This window comes from Dermacentor andersoni, chromosome 1, assembly GCF_023375885.2.
Source record: "Dermacentor andersoni chromosome 1, qqDerAnde1_hic_scaffold, whole genome shotgun sequence".
NCBI lineage: Eukaryota > Metazoa > Arthropoda > Arachnida > Ixodida > Ixodidae > Dermacentor > Dermacentor andersoni.
This window is the reverse complement of record NC_092814.1, coordinates 159,868,752-159,889,951: the sequence shown is the minus strand read 5'-3', so window position 1 is coordinate 159,889,951 and position 21,200 is coordinate 159,868,752. Positions and strand designations below refer to the sequence as shown.

General features: G+C 47.8%; 1 protein-coding gene across 3 annotated transcripts; it reads right to left on the bottom strand.

The window, feature by feature from the left end:
* Positions 1–1,125: 1,125 nt before the first annotated feature.
* Positions 1,126–19,428, bottom strand: LOC126546993 (uncharacterized). 3 transcript variants are annotated; one of them, XM_055062586.2, is made up of 4 exons: positions 19,242–19,428; positions 18,617–18,809; positions 5,854–5,901; positions 1,126–2,819 (listed from the first exon to the last, which is right to left on the bottom strand). In XM_055062586.2, the coding sequence occupies exons 2-4, from the start codon at positions 18,792–18,794 to the stop codon at positions 1,306–1,308; spliced, it is 1,740 nt and encodes a 579-aa protein (XP_054918561.2). In that variant the 5' UTR covers positions 18,795–18,809; positions 19,242–19,428; the 3' UTR covers positions 1,126–1,305. The 3 variants fall into 3 exon arrangements, with proteins under 3 accessions (XP_054918561.2, XP_054918562.2, XP_054918563.2); XM_055062587.2 differs by having other exon boundaries at positions 18,617–18,800; XM_055062588.2 differs by lacking the exon at positions 5,854–5,901.
* Positions 19,429–21,200: the final 1,772 nt, after the last annotated feature.

The following is a 21,200-nucleotide window of genomic DNA, read 5'->3' as shown; positions in this document are numbered from 1 at the left end:
GCCACTGAGCAACCACGGCAGGTAAAGCAAACAAAAGTGACCTCCTATAAATGAGGAGAGCATCATGATTGGTCTCTTCGGACAATCCTGCGGGTCACCGCCCGATGCTTGCGTCGGCGGTTACGCAAATTTGACGCCAGGAAATTGGAATAAGAACATATTGAAATAGTTTTACGTTATGGGGACCATGATTAGCGCTATTCAGACTGATGCTGGGCTGTTCGAAACGTGCATTGCACCCGCAGTTGTGCTACCCGTACCTTTAATATGCGTAAATCATTGTCTTGAGGCGAACAAAGAAACACTGCAGCAGCAGGCAGCAACAAGTGTCCGGAAAGCTACGCTGACTTCCAGCAAACCACGGCCGATATACAGAAATCACCTTCGCTGAAAATCTGTAGCCGACATCTGCACAAGCAAGAAAACAAGCGTGCTAGCGCCGTCGAACTCGGCAGCTGGACTGGCCCAGCAAGAACATGGCGGACGGAAGCAGTTGTCCAATAAAGTTCGTCGGCGCTTTCGGTACTTCGTCGTCGACGCTTTCGGTACTTAGCTTTTAAAGCTCATAAATGGCCTTCAGTTGCGGAGCCTTCATTGCACATCGCGATTATTGATCTGTCGTGTGTTCACGTGCTGCGCGACGAATAGCTCATTGCTATACGTTCTCAAATATTTCGTTGCGTTTACGTCCGTTTAGGCGAGTGGAATGTGTGTGCCGATCCCGGAGATGGTGCAATACCTGGCCTGTGTTCCCAGGGGGCTACGCTGGCCGGCTTACTTCCGTCTAGGCGACAGGAATGTGTGCGCAGATTCCGAAGGGGGTGTGATACCCGACGTGTGTTCCCACAGGGCTACGCTGGCCGGCTTACTTCCGTCTAGGCGACAGGAATGTGTGCGCCGATCTCGGAGATGGTGCAATACCCAGCATGTGTTCCTAGGGGCTATGCTGGCCGGCTTACTTCCGTCTAGGCGACAGGAATGTGTGACGAATTTTGTTGTGGCGCCCATCTCGAGTGGCTATTTTTGGAGACCGCCGTAGACGAATCGAGTAACAATACATGCTACAGTCATTAAATGTATTAACCTATGAGGGGCTTTATGTATACCAGAGCGAGAAAAACTCAGTACAAGGTAGCGAATGAACTTTTATTTTCCAGCCACATGTGCATTCAGCTAGGTGTGCTTCAAACGATTTCAAAAGCAAGCGTTTCGCGCCACTCCATAAAATTTGTCATTAGGCAATGATAAAAACATGCAAATAAAAGCGTAACATGGTATGGAGCATGGGGTTAAATGTTTCGATTTTCATTTCTTTCCTCGACGAGCTGTTCTTGGACGGGGCCGTGCTGGTTCGGACTCTGACACAATTGCCGCGATGTTTAACTCTCCGCCATCGTCCACAGCTTTGCGGCGATTGACTATCTTTCCAGGCTTCTGCTGCCCCGAAGTCATCTTTGAAGTGGCACCTCTGACCGGTTTAGCTTCGGCGTCTCTACTTTTGGAGTTGATGGTGGCAGACTCCTCGTCGCTTTCGCTGGCGTGATCCTTCATTCCACTTTTGCTGGCGCTATGCTCCCCCTCCTCGCATTCGCTGGCACGTTTCTCGTTTTCGTTGGCACTTATCTCCGCCTCCTCGTCTTCGCCGGAGCGCTCATCCGCCTCCTCGTCTTCGCCGGAGCGCTCATCCGCCTCCTCGTCTTCGCCGGAGCGCTCATCCGCCTCCTCGTCTTCGCCGGAGCGCTCATCCGCCTCCTCGTCTTCGCCGGAACGCTCATCCGCCTCCTCGTCTTCGCCGGAACGCTCATCCGCCTCCTCGTCTTCGCCGGAACGCTCATCCGCCTCCTCGTCTTCGCCGGAACGCTCTCCCACGTCGTCGCCTTCGCCGGAGCGCTCTCCCACGTCGTCGCCTTCGCTGGAGCGCTCTCCCACGTCGTCGCCTTCGCTGGAGCGCTCTCCCACGTCGTCGCCTTCGCTGGAGCGCTCATCTACGTCATCAGTTTTCTTGATTGTGTTCAAGGTCTTTGGCTTGCCGGCAGCGCCCTTTTTGGCCTTCGCCTCGCCGGCAGCAGCCTTCTTGACCTTCGCCTCGCCGGCAGCAGCCTTCTTGGCCTTCGCCTCGCCGGCAGCAGCCTTCTTGGCCTTCGCCTCGCCGGGAGCAGCCTTCTTGGCCTTCGCCTCGCCGGGAGCAGCCTTCTTGGCCTTCGCCTCGCCGGGAGCAGCCTTCTTGGCCTTCGCCTCGCCGGGAGCAGCCTTCTTGGCCTTCGCCTCGCCGGGAGCAGCCTTCTTGGCCTTCGCCTCGCCGGGAGCAGCCTTCTTGGCCTTCGCCTCGCCGGGAGCAGCCTTCTTGGCCTTCGCCTCGCCGGGAGCAGCCTTCTTGGCCTTCGCCTCGCCGGGAGCAGCCTTCTTGGCCTTCGCCTCGCCGGGAGCAGCCTTCTTGGCCTTCGCCTCGCCGGGAGCAGCCTTCTTGGCCTTCGCCTCGCCGGGAGCAGCCTTCTTGGCCTTCGCCTCGCCGGGAGCAGCCTTCTTGGCCTTCGCCTCGCCGGTTGCAACTTTCTTCGCGTCGACATCGCCACGTTTAGCCTTCTTACCTGCGGCGTTCGATGACTGCCCTGGAGCTGAAGGCAATGCTGCCGACGAGGAACCTGGAGACGTAATTTTTTTGCGAGGCTTCGTCTTCACCGCCAGCTTGACCCGCCCGGTCACGCCTTCAGCGTGTTCCGTTGCTTTTGTCCTTACCAGCACGTGGTTCTCGATTGCCTTTATGAAGGTCCTTTTGAATCTCGCCTTGAAAAGCTGAGTATCCATTTCAGGGTACTTGCCTGGAGAAATGAAAATGCAATTAAATACCTAGTTGATAATCTCCTTCGTTTCTTCCACAGTGTACTTTAGGACCAAGACAGCGTTTGGGAAAAGGCAAAAATATTTGTGGGGTTTAACGCACTAAAGCAACACGGGCTATGAGGAATACTCATAAGGGCTCCGAATTAATTTTGACCACGTAGTGTTCTCTAACGTCCCCCAAGTGTATATACACGAGCATTTTTGCCTTCCATTCTCATCTGAATACGAACGTCACGACTAATCAAACCCGCGACCTCGTGTTCAGAAGCAGAACGTCAAGCCACTGAGCCACCTCGTCGCGGTAAATGGTCAAAAACAACTGATACTTTCCAAAATTGCTATGTGTAATTGAATCAAACCCGCTTTGCCAATATGCTTCAATTGAATAATCGTAGCCGCTGGCAACTTGATGAATTCATTCTATAGTCGCGCAGGCGGCAGTGCTTGAAATGTCCAGGTTATTCTTTTAACTGTCAAAAACGTATAGGTGTGCGAATAGCAATTTATGAGACCGAATTGAATATAAATTGGGTATATGTTTGAACACACTAAACATTTTAACAGCCATAACATGCAAATCAGTTTGTTGCCAGACGAGCACTCTTGGGGTGTTCATACAAGCTCCGCCATTTGATTAACACCGTTCAGAAAGGTTGCTTGGGCGAACTAAGAGCGAAATGAAAGGAAAACTTTCTAATCTCATCGTACTTTCCGCTGTTTACTATTTGTTTATTAACATTACCATATAAATGAAGTCCAATGACAAATTTTATCCGTAGGTGTGTTGAAATGCACGGAGGTGGATTCTAACCCAGGAACTTGACGTGGAAGCCAGACACTATACGCTTGTGCAGTCTTCTTTATGTTGTCAGTTTGTGTACTGCTCACCATTGACAGTTTCTCACTCGCCCATATTTCAGTTTTTATAGACACGATATCCACTGCGCCACACAGCAGCCACGTTGTAGCTCTTGAAATATTGGTATCTGTAGATATAATTGGTCCAAGAACTCAAGCTGCTTCATTTCATGCGAAACAAAGCTACAGATCCAATCTTGCAGCAGAGAAAATACATTACGCTTGGCTTTTTTAACATCCTATAGCTGCAAATACAGGTCTTAACGGTAACGAGCATGCTAGTATATTCAAGAACACCTTTCACGCAAGGTGCCTATGAACACCCTGTGGGGTCAGCAATGGGTGGGTTTTAAAGAACACCCTTTCAATATCCTTACTGGCGCTCATCTGTTTGTTCTTGTTTGTTTTTGTTTGTTCTTTGTTTAATGTGGTGATGTTCTTGCATACACCCATTTCATAAGGTATATTAAATAAAATGGGTGCTAAATACATGCAATGGACGATGCAACTCTAAAAACACACATTTAGCTCTTAAGGGTGCTTAAAGTAGTTTGCGAATAAGGTAGTCTCCTCACCAACAACTTTCACATCCTGATATTCCCAACAAGGGAAAGTGCCATCACACAACACATTGTTAAGCGTCATTTATTAAAAGCACGAATGGAGTATTAGGAACTAAGCAAATTGTTCGCAAACCGAAGGTTCTTCGGAGCATATGCGGTCATGCATTATGATACAAACTTTATAAAGGTAACCTTGTGGGCCAATGAATATGTGTGCATACCTTCGCGACCAAACCAAACATGCGTGCCGCCTGCGGTGATGGCACAGTGAAAAAAAAAATACATGCACTTTCTCTAGTTGGTCTGGTAGAGGCAGAGAGTGCCGCTATTGTATAAGTTTTGTAGCGATAAAGGCATTTTAATTCGATGAGAGGACGCAGGTGCTGTATACATAAATAGTACCAAACAATACCGATTGCCGAGTCTAACCAATATTTCATTGGGAGTGATCGTGTTTGATCGGAAAAGTCCGACTGTCTGAACTGCGCAGCACAACCTGGTACGTTATGTACACTGTGCAAGCACCTGTACGTCTGAGAGCAGAAGTTGTCCTGAATACGATGACACCAAATACACATTGCGTTACCGCTAGCCAAAGATGCAACGTGTTCTACTTAAGTGCGGCCCGTCTGAGCCCATGATAAATTCATTTTGGCCCTAGCCGCTTTTGAGTTGTGCAGCCCTTTATACCATTAAGTGTTGGATGCCGTACAAAACACCCTTGACGCGCATATAATTTTTGCAATTTTTTGCCATACGTCATAGCACCGTTAAATTAATGAAAGCTGTAACGAAGGGTACATTTTCACCAGTCGACGCCTGCGGTAAAAATGACGAGCACATCCGCCGCCTTGGTCGTGAGTGGCGCTGGAACACTCCCAGGGCTAATATTGTACACACACAAATAACGAAGAAAGCATTGCACGCGTAATGCGGGAGATGTGGGTTAGGCTCCCACCTGCGGCAAGTTTTTTTTTTTTCGTCCACTTTCATTTCGTTTTACCTTACTTCTACATTTCAATTAAACAATGCCTCATATGCTTTCTCTGGCTTGATTATCCGTTTCTTCCTTATGGGTGCAATTTCACTGAGTGCATTCATTGCACAATATACCAGAGCGTTTGCATGCGCAGTTTGGACACACACCACACAGCACCTAAGTAACACAGATCTTTCCAGAGATCAGTTTCTCTGCAGCTCTCGCCTATAGGCAATAATGTGAATAAACGAGTTCACCAGTGCATTCCAACTAATCTTGAGGTACCGATGGACCTCTGATTAAGCTTTGAGTGCATCGCTTTGAGACCGGTTTCGCTTTTTTGTTATGCGTCCAGTGTGCTAGGATATCGACAACTGTTTCCGCAAATGTCTCGAAATATTACACTTTCTCTATCTGGTGTATTGATGAATAATAGCTCTTGTTACTGATAGAATAGGTACCAAGGACCTGAGAATCTTTACTCAGAAGGGCGATTTCCCGAACTGACCCCGAAAACTTCGCAACTCTCACCATTAATTTTTATTTACACTTTTGATAAGATTCTTTCAGACAGGCTAGTGCTTACTGCGATTATCTTGAAAGGAAGCTCACCGAGTATGAATTTCTTTATGTACATGGGAGTTGCACCTTTCCTGTCATCTGCAAGAATCAGGAAAGAAAGTGCATGAAGACACCGAAATGCAAACATCCTGACTTCAAAATCAACAAGCATGCATGGCAGGTTGACCTCACCATTTCCCGTCATCAAAGTGACGAGTGTAGCCGTACTTAGGTACATAGCAAGCACTCTTATCGGGCTAGTTAGTATGATCTATATCTCAGGATAGCGAGAACAACAGAACAATACTAAGACAAGCGCTTAAGTACTTCATTTTAAGTATTGTCAACATGGGGTGGTACAGGATTAATTTATTGAATTTTGTATACAGCGAGCGCACATTGCATACAAAACAAGGTATAATACCAAGGAAATGAGAGCATTACTTTCTTTGTTTTACAGTGATCCACACTGTCATTCACAGTAAAATCATACATTCTGATCTCGGCGAGTTATTTTGTTGAAAATTTACACTTTATGAGCCAGATTTAAAACTTCAGTCACTTAATGGTTGCTGCAAAATGTGACGGCCTATCTTGTCGTCCGATAGCAGGTTTAAACTACGGATATACGTTTTTCCACAACCGTCGAACATGCATTTCATGAAAAGCTATCGCGGATACCGTGCGATAGCAAACCATGACAGCAGGCTGCAGCGTAGCCCTAGTGATACCATTATCGCTATCTGCCCGGCCACTTGACAGCGTTGCTATGCTAGCTGATCCTTTCTGTGCATGCACCTGGCGCAGCTTAACGCTAGCAGGCGCAAAGCTCGCATAGAGCACTGCACGGGCCATTTTTTCAGGCCCGGGCCCGGCCCGAGCCGAGCCCGAAAGTGTTATGTGGCGGCCCGCCCGAGCCCGACTCGGTAGTTTCAAACCTGACGTGCACCCAGCCCGGGCCCGAAACATTTGTGCCCGGCCCGACCCGGCCGGCCCTGTTCGGCCCGTTAGCTCTGGAGCGTAAGAGAAGCATGGTCCACTTCTCGGTAATTGTGAAGATACCATCCGCGGCACAGGACATTTGTAGAGATAGTTTTGACTTTTCAGGACTTGGTTTGGCGTTGTTGCTAATGAATTAATAGGTAAAATGGAAAGAAATATATATTCAACCCATCATATTATATACCGGTGCCTTGACGTGCGATATGAAACCCTGTGCTACATTTGCAAAATAGTTGCTCCGTCCTCCAGCGTGCCCGATGTTGGAGGTCACGTGATCAAAAGATAGCTGGAGCGGGAGCATAGGGTGGGGGGGGCGACAAAGTAAGCGCGCGCTAGGTGGAGGGAGGACGAGGCAAGCGCGTTTCTCCTCCGACGTAGCGCAGGCTGTGCATCGCTCGCTGTGCCCGTGGCTGAGCCCACTCTGTAGACCCTGTGGGGAACTAGCAACGCTGAATCACATAATATGGGACTGCGAGGAGGATCCCTCCTAACCTGATGGCCTCTCCCTCACCTGAAGCATGGGAGGCGGTGCTGCACAGTTCTAGCCTGGACACCCAACTGCAGGCCATAGAACGAGCTGAAGAGGTCACCATCATCGATTGACGGCCATCTGCCCCGCCTGGAGAAACCACGCCTAATCACCCCACCTAAAGCTTTTCCTATGTATTGTAGGCAGTTTTCAAAAGTCACCAATAACATACGCGGCCTATTACGGGCCTCACCGAGGCCCGGGCCCGACCCAAGCCCGAAGCTCCTTGACCCGAGCCCGGCTCGCGGGCCCCAGGCTTTCGGGCCGACCCAGGCCCGTGCAGTGCTAAGCTCGCAGATAACCAGGACGGTAGCGGTAGAGTGGTTGAGTTGTACTGAAACAATACAACGTTAATTCTGTGAGCAAGTATACTGGCCAGTCAGACATAAAAAATAGGGCAGAACCCATCTCACGAGGAATGTCGACGTTACTGCGGTTAGCATTGAAGTAATGTGTCAACACATCGTACTGCAACTGCAGAAATACGTCATGTATGAGGCATGTACACAACCGAAATGTTCTTTCCTGCTTCCCTCTGGACAGCCTGCGCCATCTAGCGCCGCCGCAGCGAAGTCAGGGTAGTGAGGCCCAGGTAATGACGTCCAGTGCCAAGTGAGATGTCTTGATCTACGCCAGTCGCTATATCATCTATGATATATGACTGGTTCATTCAGACGTTGTAGCTACCTTTAAAATTCCAACACCCTTCAGAAAGTCAAACCTATTTAGAAGGGACCGTGCGTTCATGAGATAGAAACATGGATGGATTCAATGGTGTATGATTTGTAGAGGGAACTAGAGTATTGGATCCTTTCCTGCTACATTTTGTGGCATTTACGACATGAACGGTGAGTGGAAGATCCCAGCGACTGCAGATGGGCGGATGAGAGAGTTGTGTGTTAAATGTGTGTGTCCTATCCGAAGTCGACACAGGATCACCTCATAGAACCGTTGCTGGTGAGTGCACGACTTCCACTCACCAATTACGGGTTTAGTAAGATGTAGCTTGTTGCTTAAGCAATGGTCTCATTCCTGTTGCCATTTTGACGTCAAGGCCTTCCTAATCGCCGTGATACTATCCCGATATGGAAGCGCCGTGTTATGTATTTGCGCGCTGCCATTGATGCACACCTATCCGCGGCTTCATTACCCGGTATACCAACATGGCTTGGTACCCAGCAAAACCTTATTGACCGGCCGTATTTGTTTAACGTTACCATGTTTAAAATATCCCCTATCAGGGGTTCACATCCGGATTTCGTGTGTAGAGCCTTCAGTGTGCTTAATGAATCAGTATATTACTGTGTTTTCGTGTTTGTCAGCGATGCTCTTTTTAACTACAGTCCATATTGCGTAGACTTCGGTTGTGTAGACAGAGGCATGTTGTGGTAATCGAATACTTATTTACCAATGTTCCGTTACGGCCCCAACACCCCCGTGATTTCTTGTTTTAGAGCCATCGGTGTAAAATTTCATGCAATTTTGGTATTAGTCCTGAAGAGCGCGGAATTTTTGTATAATGTGTTCGTGTGGGGTGTCTTCTTTAAATGTGTCATTGTCCAGTCACATAACTGTTCAAAATCGTCCCACGGGGCCAAACGCTGTGGCTTTCTGGCAACATGGAGCACTTCGTGAGGAATGTCATAATCCCGAACATATTCCTCATATCGCAGGACAAGCTGCTTAATCATGTTCGGTTTGTTTGTATAGTGCAAGCGTGACTTGCACTGTGTGACAATGTTGAAACAGATGTGTTGTAGTGAGGACTGAATTCTGAGTACATAAAAAAAAGTTAGTAGCACTCTGCGCTGTTGTAAAGAAGGTTCATTACAGTCAACATGTAAGCTCTGGACAGGCGATCTTCTGTAAGCACCACTTGCTAGTTGTAGTCGAAGGTTATGAACTGGGTCAAGTCGTCGGACGTAAGATAGTCTGGCTGAGCCATATATGATGCTACCGTAGTCTAATATGCTACGCACGAAAGTGCGGTAGGTGCGTAGCAGGCATTTAAGGTCAGAGCCCCAGCGCTTCCGGGACAGGACTGAGGATGTTAAGAGCATTGTTCGCTTTAATTTTAAGGCTATTTATGTGCGCGAGAACGTTTAACTTTTTATCAAACAGAACACCCAGAAACTTGTGTTCCTGTTTTATCGGTAGTGTGGCTTCCTGTAGTTTAAGGATGGGATCTGGTTGCAGGCCTCTTTCGTATAAAGACAACAGTAAGGGTTTTTTTCACTTAAGCGAAAACCGTTTTCAGATGTCCACTGCGTTAGTTTGCTTAATGTAATTTGAATTCGCCCTTCGCAGGTTGCCATGTTCGATGCACGACACGCAATTTGTAGATCCTCCACATATAACGAATGCCTCCCGTAGGATGGAATTACATTATTGACAGAGTTCATTTTCACCACAAACAATGTTTGATGCGCATCCATGAAGCACATCGTTTTCCTGAATGAATACGCGGGACAGCACCGTTCCTAAACACACTTGGAATGTTCGATCGGGCATGAAATCAGCTAGACATTTAAGCATTCTACCGCGGATCCCTAAATCCGCTAAGTCCCTTAAAATACCACACCTACATGTTTTGTTGTACGCCTTTTCTAGATAAATAACTGGGACAGTATTGCTTGTGTAGAAAGGCCGCATGTATCGTGTTCTAGCCTAACTAGATCTGTTGTAGAGCAGCCTTTCTTGTACCCACACTGATGATTATCGAGCAGGTTCTCAGTTTCGAGGACGTATGCCAATCTGATGTTTATAATGGATTCATAGGACTTGGCAAGACAGCTTGTGAGTGCTATAGGTCGGTAGCTGGTAGCTGTTGTAGGATCCTTTCCAGCTTTCAAGAAAGGAATTATAATGACTTTTTTCCACTCATTCGGCATTTTTTCTGTTTCCCAGATTATGTTGAAAAAGCGGAGCAATGTCTTAACTGCTTTTGGAGATAGGTGTGCGAGCATTGTGTAATGTACTCTGTCCGGACCTGGCGCTGTTTTTTTGCCAGTAGCGAGTATCCGGAAGTGTTAAGGGGGGCTTTATATGATCTCTCGGAACTTCCTGTTGCCGGAAGCTTTTGTTTTTCTGTTGATTGTTTATATTTTTGAAATTTTAGTGGAATAGTTTATTGAACTTGATATGTTATGGAAATGCTGCCCTAATATGTCTGCTGGTTCTTTTAAATTCGTTTGTGTGCCTGGAGGTGAGAGTATGGGGATCGTATAAGGAGCGTACTCGCTTCTAAACTTACGAAGCTGATCCCACATTCTTTTGGATGTTATTGAGCTATTGATGGAGGATACATACGATTGCCAAGACTGTCTTTCGGCTAGCCTACGCGTGTATCTGGCTTTCGCCTTTGCTTTTTTGAAATACAGGAGGTTGTATTGTGTTGGGTATCGCCTAAAGATACCCCACGCTTTGTTTTGTGCTTTTTTAGTTTGTGTGCATTCATTCGTCCACCAGGGTTTTCGTTTTTCCTTAAAAAGCCGGAGGATTGCGGGATCGTCTGTTCTGCTGCAGCAAGTATGGAGGCAATAATCTTTTCATTCATTTCGTCTATCGTTTGATCATCTGATATGTCATCCAGACTGGCCTTCTCGCTGAAGAGAGGCTAGTCTGCTAGATGGAGTTTCCAACGGGGTTATCTTAATGGTACTGTAGGGAAAGGAGATGTTTCTTTAATAATGCCGGGCATATGATCACTACCATAAGGATTGTTAATAACACTCCATTTAAAATCGATTAAGAGAGATGCAGTGCACAGTGCCAGATCTAGACAGCTCATAGCTCCTGTGCTTAGGTTGCCGCACCAGTGTTTAAAAGGCATATTTCGTTTGTCAGGATAAAATCTTCAAGTGTTTGTCCTCTGGTGTCAGCTGTTTTGCTACCCCATAATATGTTATAAGCGTTAAAATTACCCGCTATTAAAAAAAAGGTTTAGGTAGCTGATTTAAAAGTAACTCCAGATCTCGTACAGTAAAATGTGAATGTGGTGGAATGTACATTGAACAAATGGTAATGGTTTTGTGTGCTAAAACCGTGACAGCAGCGGCTTCTAAGTGAGTATTAATGGCAACTTCTCTAGCTGCAATGCCACTCTGTAGAATAGCTACACCACCCGAAAGCCGGTTCGCCTGAGTACGGTCGCGCCGTACAACAGTGAAGCCTTTTAAAATGTTTGTGCTTTTCGCCTAAGTTTGTTTCTTCTAAGCACAAGGCCACAGGAGAGAAGTTACTTAACATGTATTTGATGTCACCTAAGTTGTGTAAAAGCCCTCTACAATTCCAATGCATAATAAAAACCATTTTGAAAATGAAAGGTAAGAAATGGCACTAAGGAAAAAGCAAGAGGCGAGATGTTAGGTGACATGGATTTAAAGAGGCTAATACAAATGAGCGATAACATTTAGGTTATCGCTTTCTTATTTTTAGTGGTTATTGGGATTTTGTCCCTCTTACCGCGCTCGAGAAAGCGCTTGTCCTTCGGTGTCTGACACCGGGGTTTTTATGTCGACCTCCATCGCTCTCTGAGGCACTGGAGGACAGAGTTTAGCGCCGAGACACGCGTCTTGGGCCTTGTAGTTCGCTTGATCTTAGGGCCCTGCGGGACTGGTGTCTGCAGGGCCTTTGTAGAGGATGGAGCAGCGCTGGCTGCTTCCACCACGGGGGCGGGAGGGGTCACTGCGGGACCACTATGCGTGGTCTCGGAGGGCTCCTAAGACCTCTGTGACGCTGCCCCCATCTGCGTCACATCGGCGTAACTTCTTCGCGGAAGATACGTTAGCCGCTTTCTGACGTCATAAAACGAGATTTTTTTCTTTGACAGTTACAACAATTATTCTTTTTTCCAGCAAGGGCAGGACCGCAAATAAGCTGGATGGTCTCCCTTGCAGTTAACACAAAGTGGGGAAGAGGTGCAATTGTCAGTTTGGTGATCGTTGGAGCTGCATTTAGCACAAGTTGTTCGTCCTCGACATGCACACGAAGCATGTCCAAACCATTGGCATTTGAAACATCGTCTGGGGTTCAGAATTTATGGTCTAACATTTACCTTTACATAACCTGCATCCAGCGAGGTAGGCATCACACTCGTTCCGAAGGTGAGTATTACATGTTTTGTGGGGATTTCTTGGTCGTTCCTGCGGATGACAATTCTTTGGACTTTGGTGACATTTTGTTCCTGGAAACCTTCCAGCAGTTCTTCGTCGCTTAAGCCAATAAAATCTTCCTCTGATATTACACCCCTGCTTGTATTTAATGTTCTGTGCGGTGAAATTGTCACTGTTGCGTTACCAATACTGGTAAGTTCTGTGAGCTTTTGCGCTTGTTCTTTGTCATTTAGTTCTAGGAGGAGGTCACCGCTAGAAATTTTTGAGGCTTTCTATGTAGGTCCGATTGTTTTCTTTTAGACACTTGGCCACTAGTAATGGAGAGAGCTTTCTTACTGGTACGTTGTTTTCGCTGTGCAGTACATAGAACTTGGGAAATGATGGAGCATTGCTCCGAAAAGAAAACTAACGTTGCTTCGGTGCGGCATCTTTTCAGACGCCGATCAGAGAACAGAGGCTTGTGCTGGCATGAGAAAAATGTGTATGTTCGACAACAGTGCCGACCACCCACCACGGAGCCCAACACGGGGACGCGGCAGAACTTGTGTACAAGTCTGCACGACGCCAGTCGTACGCCGTCACTATAACCAAATATGGTGTACCCGAGGTACGATAGCCACACAAGGTTAGCCCTTGGCCTTGGAGAAAGGAAGTAAATGGAAGGGAGAAGAAGACAGGAACGGTCAAAAAATGAGAGATAAAGACGAAGATTTGAGGAGAGAGAGGCAAGCAAAGGAAAAGGCGACTGCCGATTTCCCCCAGGTGGGTCATTCTGGAGGTGCCGGCTATGTGAAGCAGAGGCCAAAGGGGTGTGTTCCTCCACCGGAGGGCCTCAAAGGTCCAAACACCCTGCATCGGCTCAACCCCCAGGAGCCCCCTTTCCCCAGACACGGCTAAGCCGCGCACGGCTACACGCGGGAGGGGCCAACCCTCGTGTGCTCGGGTACGTGGTGTCGCAACACACCAAACGCCTGCTAACGCAGACGCCCCTGCGGGGGAGTGCCTTAGTGCTTTAATAAACTGTGGCTAATTTACTTCACCTTAACTAACACTAATGGTGGTGGGTTCGACTGCCGTAATGAAGTATATATTAATTAAACCTGCCTTATCAAGTTCGCTATAGAACATAAGCGAACGACCGATGAGGATTGATAAGGGTTTATACTGGTCGGATCAAGTTCCATAACATTGATAACACAAGCCTGCGTGGAGATGAGCAAGTGGCACAATGCTTACGCATACTTAGACCGCTACCAGAAGAGTTTCCGCGTGAGTTTATTGAGTGGGTGTTTCACATTGTACGCTCGCGCAACGCTCAGGCAGTCACTGAACACAAATGAGTTTGGTATGTGTTTTTCTGGTATGTTTCACAGACAAGGGCGTGTGGAAAGTCCATTGTGTACGTCTTGTGGCTGCTACGAGACACTTCAGCACCTTATATTTGAGTGTCCCGCTTTCAGTGCGCAGCGCATGTCGCTAGTGAGAAACTACCATCTCCTTGGCCTGCGGTGGGCGACACTCGAGGAATGTTTATACCCCAATGGTTGTGCATCTAAACGTGATCAGGCCCATCGCGCCCTACTAACCTTTCTAGAGTTAACTTAGGTTCACGTTTGTAGCGTGAACATTCAACATTAACATTCTGTAGTAGCGTGTCCTTCAGTGACCGGCCCTACTGTGTGTGATCAGTACTGTGCCCTAACGCTTCTTCCTTCGAAGACGGGAGGTGGCCGGTGAAACGGTGATTGCGTGCAGCTATACTTGGCGTCTCATCGTGGAGAGCACAATTAGCCGCATAGCGAACTAGCCATGGATGTGGTTGATAATTGTGGAAACTGTTCGACGCGGCGTCACTTTAATTCCGGTTGCAGAGTCGAAACTCGGCAGAACAACGTGCGTAGTGTACTGTGTTGTTGCTCTTCCTTTCCTCTTTCCTCCCCTCCTTCCTATCTTCCATTTCTGTGTTACTGTCACCTCCCTTCAGAAGAGTAGGCAGGCGTTGTGCCCCTTCTGGTGGCAGTTGCCAGCCTGCTCCTCGCTTTCCATTTCCTGTTAACTGTGTATATGTGTTCAAAACAAATAATAATAATAATAAATCTATACTTGTAGCGTATGCTTCGGTTGTATATATGCTCGCGTGACCTGTGGGCACCAGAAAACTCCGGTCCTACTGTAGCAGCAAAAACAGCTTTTTGTTTTTGATGCGTCAGTGTGAAATTCCGTTGAGTTGCACTTCTGTTTTAAGGATACGAAATGCCGTTCGATTGCTGTTTTTGGTGCATGGTGAGCCTTTACTTCGGTAAACAATGTGTCGCACTGCATGTAAAAAATGTGCTATGGCAGTGCGAAATATGATGTTTAATAAAGTAATTAAAATGAAATTATAGGATTTCAGGTCAGAAAACTGAACAGTGGGCAATGAGGGACACCATAGTGGGAGGGCTCGTCAACGTGCACCTATAATCAAATACACTAGCATTTTTTTCATTGCTTCCTCGTCGTAATGCGGTCGCTGCTGCCGACAATAGAACCCCGACCTGATGCTTAGCTGCTAGACGCCACAGCCACTGAGCCAAGCAGTTTTCGCATTGAGAGCAGGATCAAACTAATAAATATGCAGCGATTCCAACTGAAACATGAGAAAACGACGAAGGGTCCCCTTGCCGAGTTATTCTAGGAACTGTTGCTTGCCAACTGTGTACCGCGGTGGTCTTGGCCGCGGCGCTAGAGCACGCCATGTTGTCGTGCGCTTCGGCCGTCAGGCAAGTGCGCGGGTTTACGTCGGGAGCAACAGAGTATTGAATTATAGGCGATTAAAGATATTTTGTTGCACAAAATTTCACTTTATGGCATTCGAGGCATTTCGTTAGGCCTGATTCGAATTAATTTTCGGGGATTCGGGGTCTCCGGGTTAATTTTAACCATCTGGGGTTATTTAACGTGCACCCAATGCACGGTACACGAGCCAATTCGATAACTGCGCTGGAACACCATCCCTACTCGCCGGATTTAGTCCCCCGTAGGTCATGGCCAGGGTGTCGGAACGAAATGTTTTTCGTTCTGGTTTTAGTTTCGTTCCACTGAAAAAAGTTCCGCTCCGGTTCTACTCCGGAACGAAAAAAAAATGATCCATAATAGTTCCTAGCGGTCTTGGTTCGCATGCAAAAATTTTCGAAGCTAAGTACAATAAAACATAGCATTTATTTTTCCCAATAAGTGAATTACGAATTCTGAGATCATGCTCAGTGCTTTGAGACAAGGTACTGAGCATGGTCTCAGAAACACCCCGTTATCGAGTGTACTCTCCGAAATGAGCGACCGCCGTTCCGATAAAACAAACTTGAGCGAACATTAAACGAACGATAAAACTTCGGAAACAAAGCGTTGTCCTCGCAGAAGCCGAAACAATAAGCTCTTCAATGCGCAAGCCCTGGGTTTCGCTGGGATGCCGATCTGCTAGTGCAACGAGCGGCAGGCTTAGATTTGAGGAACGCTCGACCGCCTATCGCTCGCATTATCCGTGCCTGAGGAACGCGCTTGCACTGACGTTGCTTGACGTCGGTTGTGTCTGATTACCGACTTTCCCCTTGAACCGAGAACCTATAAAGAATACTTCAGTTTCACTCCAAAACAAAACAACGTTTCGGTTAAGTTTTCGTACCGCTGAAAAAAAAAATTGTTTTCGCTTTTATTTTCGTTCCGTTCACACAAACTGCTCATGGCGTGTTTTGTCAGGCAAAACGTGCCGTCTCAGTATCGGCCGCGACTGGCCACAAGATTCAGTCATGGATTAGTTCATTTCGCGCTTTCTGTCACGGGGCGTTTCCGTCTGATACGTTAGCGGGGCTGCCTTTTCTGCCCTCCCGGCGCGCTCGGTTTCGATATTGCGTGAATTGAGCGTTCAAATTCGGTTTGTCGAATTAGGTGCAAATTTCAAAATTTGTAAAAAAAATTGGGGTGCATTAAAATGTGGCGGTTCAAGTTTGCGATTTAAAGAACCGCCCCTGAAGTTTTAAAGAGATTTTTCGTCAATCTTCTGAAACGTGTTATTAGCGGCAAAGTATTTTCGCCTCACCGAGGAACTCATCTGTGGAGAGTTGTTCGCTGCACGCAGTCTTACCTGTTTAAAGACAATAGACCAAATACCTTGTGTAATTTCATGCGACATTATGCCGCGTGGCAACACAAGTCAACAAACAAACAAAAAATCTGAGCCATTCCACTATGAAGGTGCATGACCAGCGGAGCTGTGTATATGGTGATAAATAATATATGGACGGCTGAATACGAGGTGGGGTGATGAAATTAAGAAATTCGCAGGCGCTAGCTGGAATCTGTTGGCGCAGGACATGGGTAATTGGAGATCGCAGGGAGAGGCCTTCGTCCGGCAGTGTACATAAAATAGGCTGATGATAAACATCTTGATTGAAAATAACATACCAGTCAATTTCGTTTTTTCACTTTTTGTTTTATAAAATTGCATACTCATTGCTTTTTTTAATTTTTAACTTTCTTTTGTATGTTTGTTTTTTAGATTTATTATTTGGTCACCAAGGCGACTATCGCTTTATGACCGCTATGATATACGGCCAGTGGCTCTGTGGCGACACTGGAAGGGTTCTCGGCCAATGCGAGGTATATATACCGCACTGATGGCGCGTTGTGTGCACACTGATGTTTGTGTAACATTGAATGCCGAACCTTTCCAAGAGAAACGCCACGAACCATTTTCCGTCTGGTCGAGACACGTCTATGTTGAAATCACCTCCAATTACGATGGAAGTGGAGTCGGTAGGGGCGATCCAACCAAAGGTGCATAGGCTTGGCGTTTGCTGCACAATCTTCGTCCGATTACGTGCCGCCCGCCGTCGCCGCGCACATTCCCGCTTCTGTTCACGACGGTGTTCTTCATAGGCGCGCTGTTCTTTCGCATTCCTCCCCGCACGTGGCCTACCCATTGTTGCACGGGTAGAAGGGAACTGAGATAAGGTTACGTAGTCTGCCTATAGAGGCCGTGACGTCATAACGCAAACCATACCAAGCAGTGTCTACTCCGGTTTTACTTTTATTACGATAGCTTTTAGCACAACGCCTTTTTACACTTCTCGCGATTAAACGCAGCTGGGACATATAGCTGGCGATACGGTTTTGCTTGATCTCTTTTAGCTCTCGGGTGGCCGCTATCTTTCTTGCTTACGCACACAAACCACCAGAACCTAGCGTATAACAGCTCCGCTGTAAAAACGCCTCATTAAGTCTGTCAGCTCAACACACAGGTTAATCTAACAGGACAGAACAACGAGCGAGCGACGACGGGGCAGCCTAACCAGCGTGACAACAAAATCCATTTTATAGCAGCCGGATGAACTGCGAGCGTGGTTCGCCCCTCCGTTGAGATGCACTTTCTGATAACGAAGTTGTCAAGAAGCCTGCTGCCCAACTTGTCCCGCTACATAAAAAAAAATGATGCCGCCATCCATTATTCCACTGTTGAGTGGAGTCGAGGTTACGCTGCACGACCGCTTTTTGTCGGTCACCAATGCGTCACTTATTGTTGTAAGTGTAACACGCTTTTATAGGCAGATTCGGTTACGTACAGAGCTGTTCGGCATAAAGCAGACAAGCCGGTACAGTGCAGGCGAACAGAGGCGAAGCGCGCAGTCACAGCCGAAGTGACGCAGTGAACGCCTTAATGGTGCTTTCACCATTAGCGCTTACAAAACGTGGTCCAGCGTAACTCAGGTTTCAAATGGGGTTAAAGTGGCCAAATGAAACTACTTGATGGAACTTGCAAAATAACCTAGCCGTACCATTGTCCTTGCTCATATATGCATATGTGAATACGTTCTTTACTGGTCTTCATTTCCACAGGTGGAACTTGTTTTTGCTTTCTAGAACGTGCTATTCGGTGGCACCATTTATGCTTGAAGATATGGGGGCGTGGGCAGCGGTATTCTACAGCGAAACAGGGTGCGTCTTATGCATTCACCGAATGCACAGAACCTCCCGTGTAGGTGCGACCAACACGGAAGTTTTACCGCCGACATAAGTGACATCAGCGCAAGACTGCGGTGTAAGCAAGCGCAGGTTAGAAGGTAGCCTCAGAACAAACGCTTAGCTATAACTACGCGACGGCGGCAACACGACGAGCAGAAGGGTGTGTACTCACCAACGTTATCCACTGCGTCGATTATCGTGTCAATCATCTTCGGTTGCTTTTTCATGGCAAGTTTTGCTCCGCTGCTTTCTTTTGACAATGGCTTCCGCTCGCTCGAGTTCGACGATGATCCATCACTTTCAGAATGCTCGGAATCCGAGAAATGGGCTTGCTTGGCTCGCTTCGCCATCGCCACCTGCGTCCGCTACAGCATAATTCGCTTCTCTTCAGCACGAGCATGTTACACAAGACAAAAACAGCCGCAACAGTGCCGTAACGTAGCACTTAAATTACCGCTAAGTTACATTCATGGAAATTTCGAAACCCAAACAATCTTAATCGCGACGCCGTTCAGCTATGTGCACAACGCACTTACCAGACCACGTAATTTTAGCGGAAGAAAAAAATTCATTCGTAATTATACAATACATTTAGATACTAGTAATATTTTTAGTGCTCTTGCTTTTGCAGTCATTCAAAGAATGAAATAACGGCCAAAGTAGCAGGTCTGTCTCTAAAGCTAGGAGGCATTTGTAGAAAGTTCCCTCGCTCACGACTTTATCTTCGGCCCACTTTCAACGCCATTTCTTTACTTATATTGCGGAGCTTCATCGCAGAAAGTAAAAACGCCACTTACGCGTGTGCAGAATCGCTTGTTAATAGCCACAGGCACGCTTTTCAACTACAATCACGACTAAAGCAAAGTTAAGCCTAACACTGATCACCACAGCCTGTCGGCAGGCTCGGTTTGCCACTAATATTGCAGTTCGCTTCGAGCCTTCCGTGACAAAACAGCACCAGCGCAATTGTGGCGTCAGCATCCGATTTCTCAGACAACAGCGACACACCACTTAGGCGCCCTCTTGCTAGCTGCATAGCATAGCATGACATGCACATTTTGCATGTGATCAACACGTGCTTGATAAGAGTTCCGTTCCTTTTGAGCCATGACGTCACGCGTAAAAGTAGAGTGCCTTTGAAAACCGTGGTTTAAAAAAAAAAAAGAGGTGATTGGGGGGAGCTGAAGGTCGGCATTGTCCTCTACTTTTGAAATGTATGGGCTCCCGGATTCCATCTTGACGTCACGGCTTAAAGCACGCTGACCTACTGTTGCCTGGGCCATGCTACCAGGGAGAGGGGGGCAGAGGTGGCAACAGAAGATAGCAGATTCTAAATAGTATATTATTTCCTAAGGTTGCCATCTTACACGTGCCTTATCAGAGAAGCTGTGGAAACGTAGACATGTGACTTCAAGAAGCACGTCTCAGTCTTATTAGCGCCTGAAAAGTGCGAGCCGCGGTGCAAGAATGTTTCGCGGAGGACACCAATACTCAATTTTAAAACTCCAAAATAACATTGTGCCAGGCTACAGGTAGAAAGATTATTCAATGGATGCTGCAAATGTCTGCCTGACCATGCGCCTAGCATGCTACTCCAGATGATGCGGGTGACGTATGAAATGACATTGCGCTGCTAAGCACTGTTAGGAATGGCCGTACGGAGTGACAACGTGCCAGCTATTTCAGCGCGTTCAAGGCAGAAAGCTGTCCTGCGCTCGTCCTGTCGTCTTCTCTGTCTTTGTCCCTGCTATTTTGCGCTAGTCTTTTGAATAATGACAGCTATTTCAGCCCGCTGCACGTGTTCCAATCCAACCAGACGGGGCGCACTTCAGATTGGATTGGATTGGAGACAACATTATTTATGCCTGCAGTTGGGCGCGCGCGCGCCCCGACGAAGGCCTACGTCATCATCGAAGTCGCCGTTACTCGGCGCGGGTCTCCGCTCGCCGTTGCCGGCTCGCTGGGTCCCTGCCTTTCGAGCGCCTCGAGGACCTGCTGGACGGCCCAGAGCTGATCGTCTCGGTCATAGCTCTTCGCGGCTGCCTCGAGCCGCGGTGGGAGTGTTCTTGATTTTGAATCTTCTGGATATTTGACGCAGTCCCACAAAACGTGCGTGTAGTCTGCAGTCTCCTTCCGGCAGACTCTGCACATATCTGTCGAATATGTCTCGGGGTACATACGATTCATCAGTTTCGGGCTCGGTAGCGATCCGGTCAGGAGCTGTCTCAATACTACCGCCTCCGCTCGACTCAGTCTCGGGTGCGGGGGTGGGAGAGTCCTGCGAGCCAGGCGGTAGGCCTTCGTGATTTCACTGTAATCTGTCATGCGGTCCTTGGTTCCGAACCACGTCGGACGGTCTGTCGCCGGGGCGCGGTTGGTTAGCGCTCGCGCCGCGGCGTGTGCCGTCTCATTTTGGTTCTCATTGCGTCCCGATGCGTCGCCCGCGTGCGCCGGGAACCACTTGAGTCGTACTTTTCGTTCCTTTAGTTTGACCGCTCGCAGTACGTGCTAAGCCTCCCTGCAGATTTGGCCTTTGGCGAAGTTTCGCACCGCCTGTCTTGAGTCGCTCAGCACCGTGTGGCAGTCTGCGTCGGCGATGGCCAGGGCGATGGCTACCTCCTCCGCTTGTTCCGTTCCGGCGCTTCTCACGCTCGCTGCCGTCCTCGTGGCGCCGGTTGACGCCTCTGTGACGACCGCTGCGAAGGCGTTCCGTTGGTATTCGGCCGCGTCCACGTACCACGCGTGTTCGTCGTTGG

Coding starts and splice junctions, on each gene's coding strand:
- LOC126546993 (XM_055062586.2), bottom strand. CDS start 18,794: ATGGCGAAGCGAGCCAAGCAAGCCCATTTCTCGGATTCCGAGCATTCT. Junction 5,902..18,616: donor CGACGCAGTGGATAACGTTG/GTGAGTACACAC, acceptor TGATTCTTGCAG/ATGACAGGAAAGGTGCAACT. Junction 2,820..5,853: donor CATAAAGAAATTCATACTCG/GTGAGCTTCCTT, acceptor TCATTTCTCCAG/GCAAGTACCCTGAAATGGAT.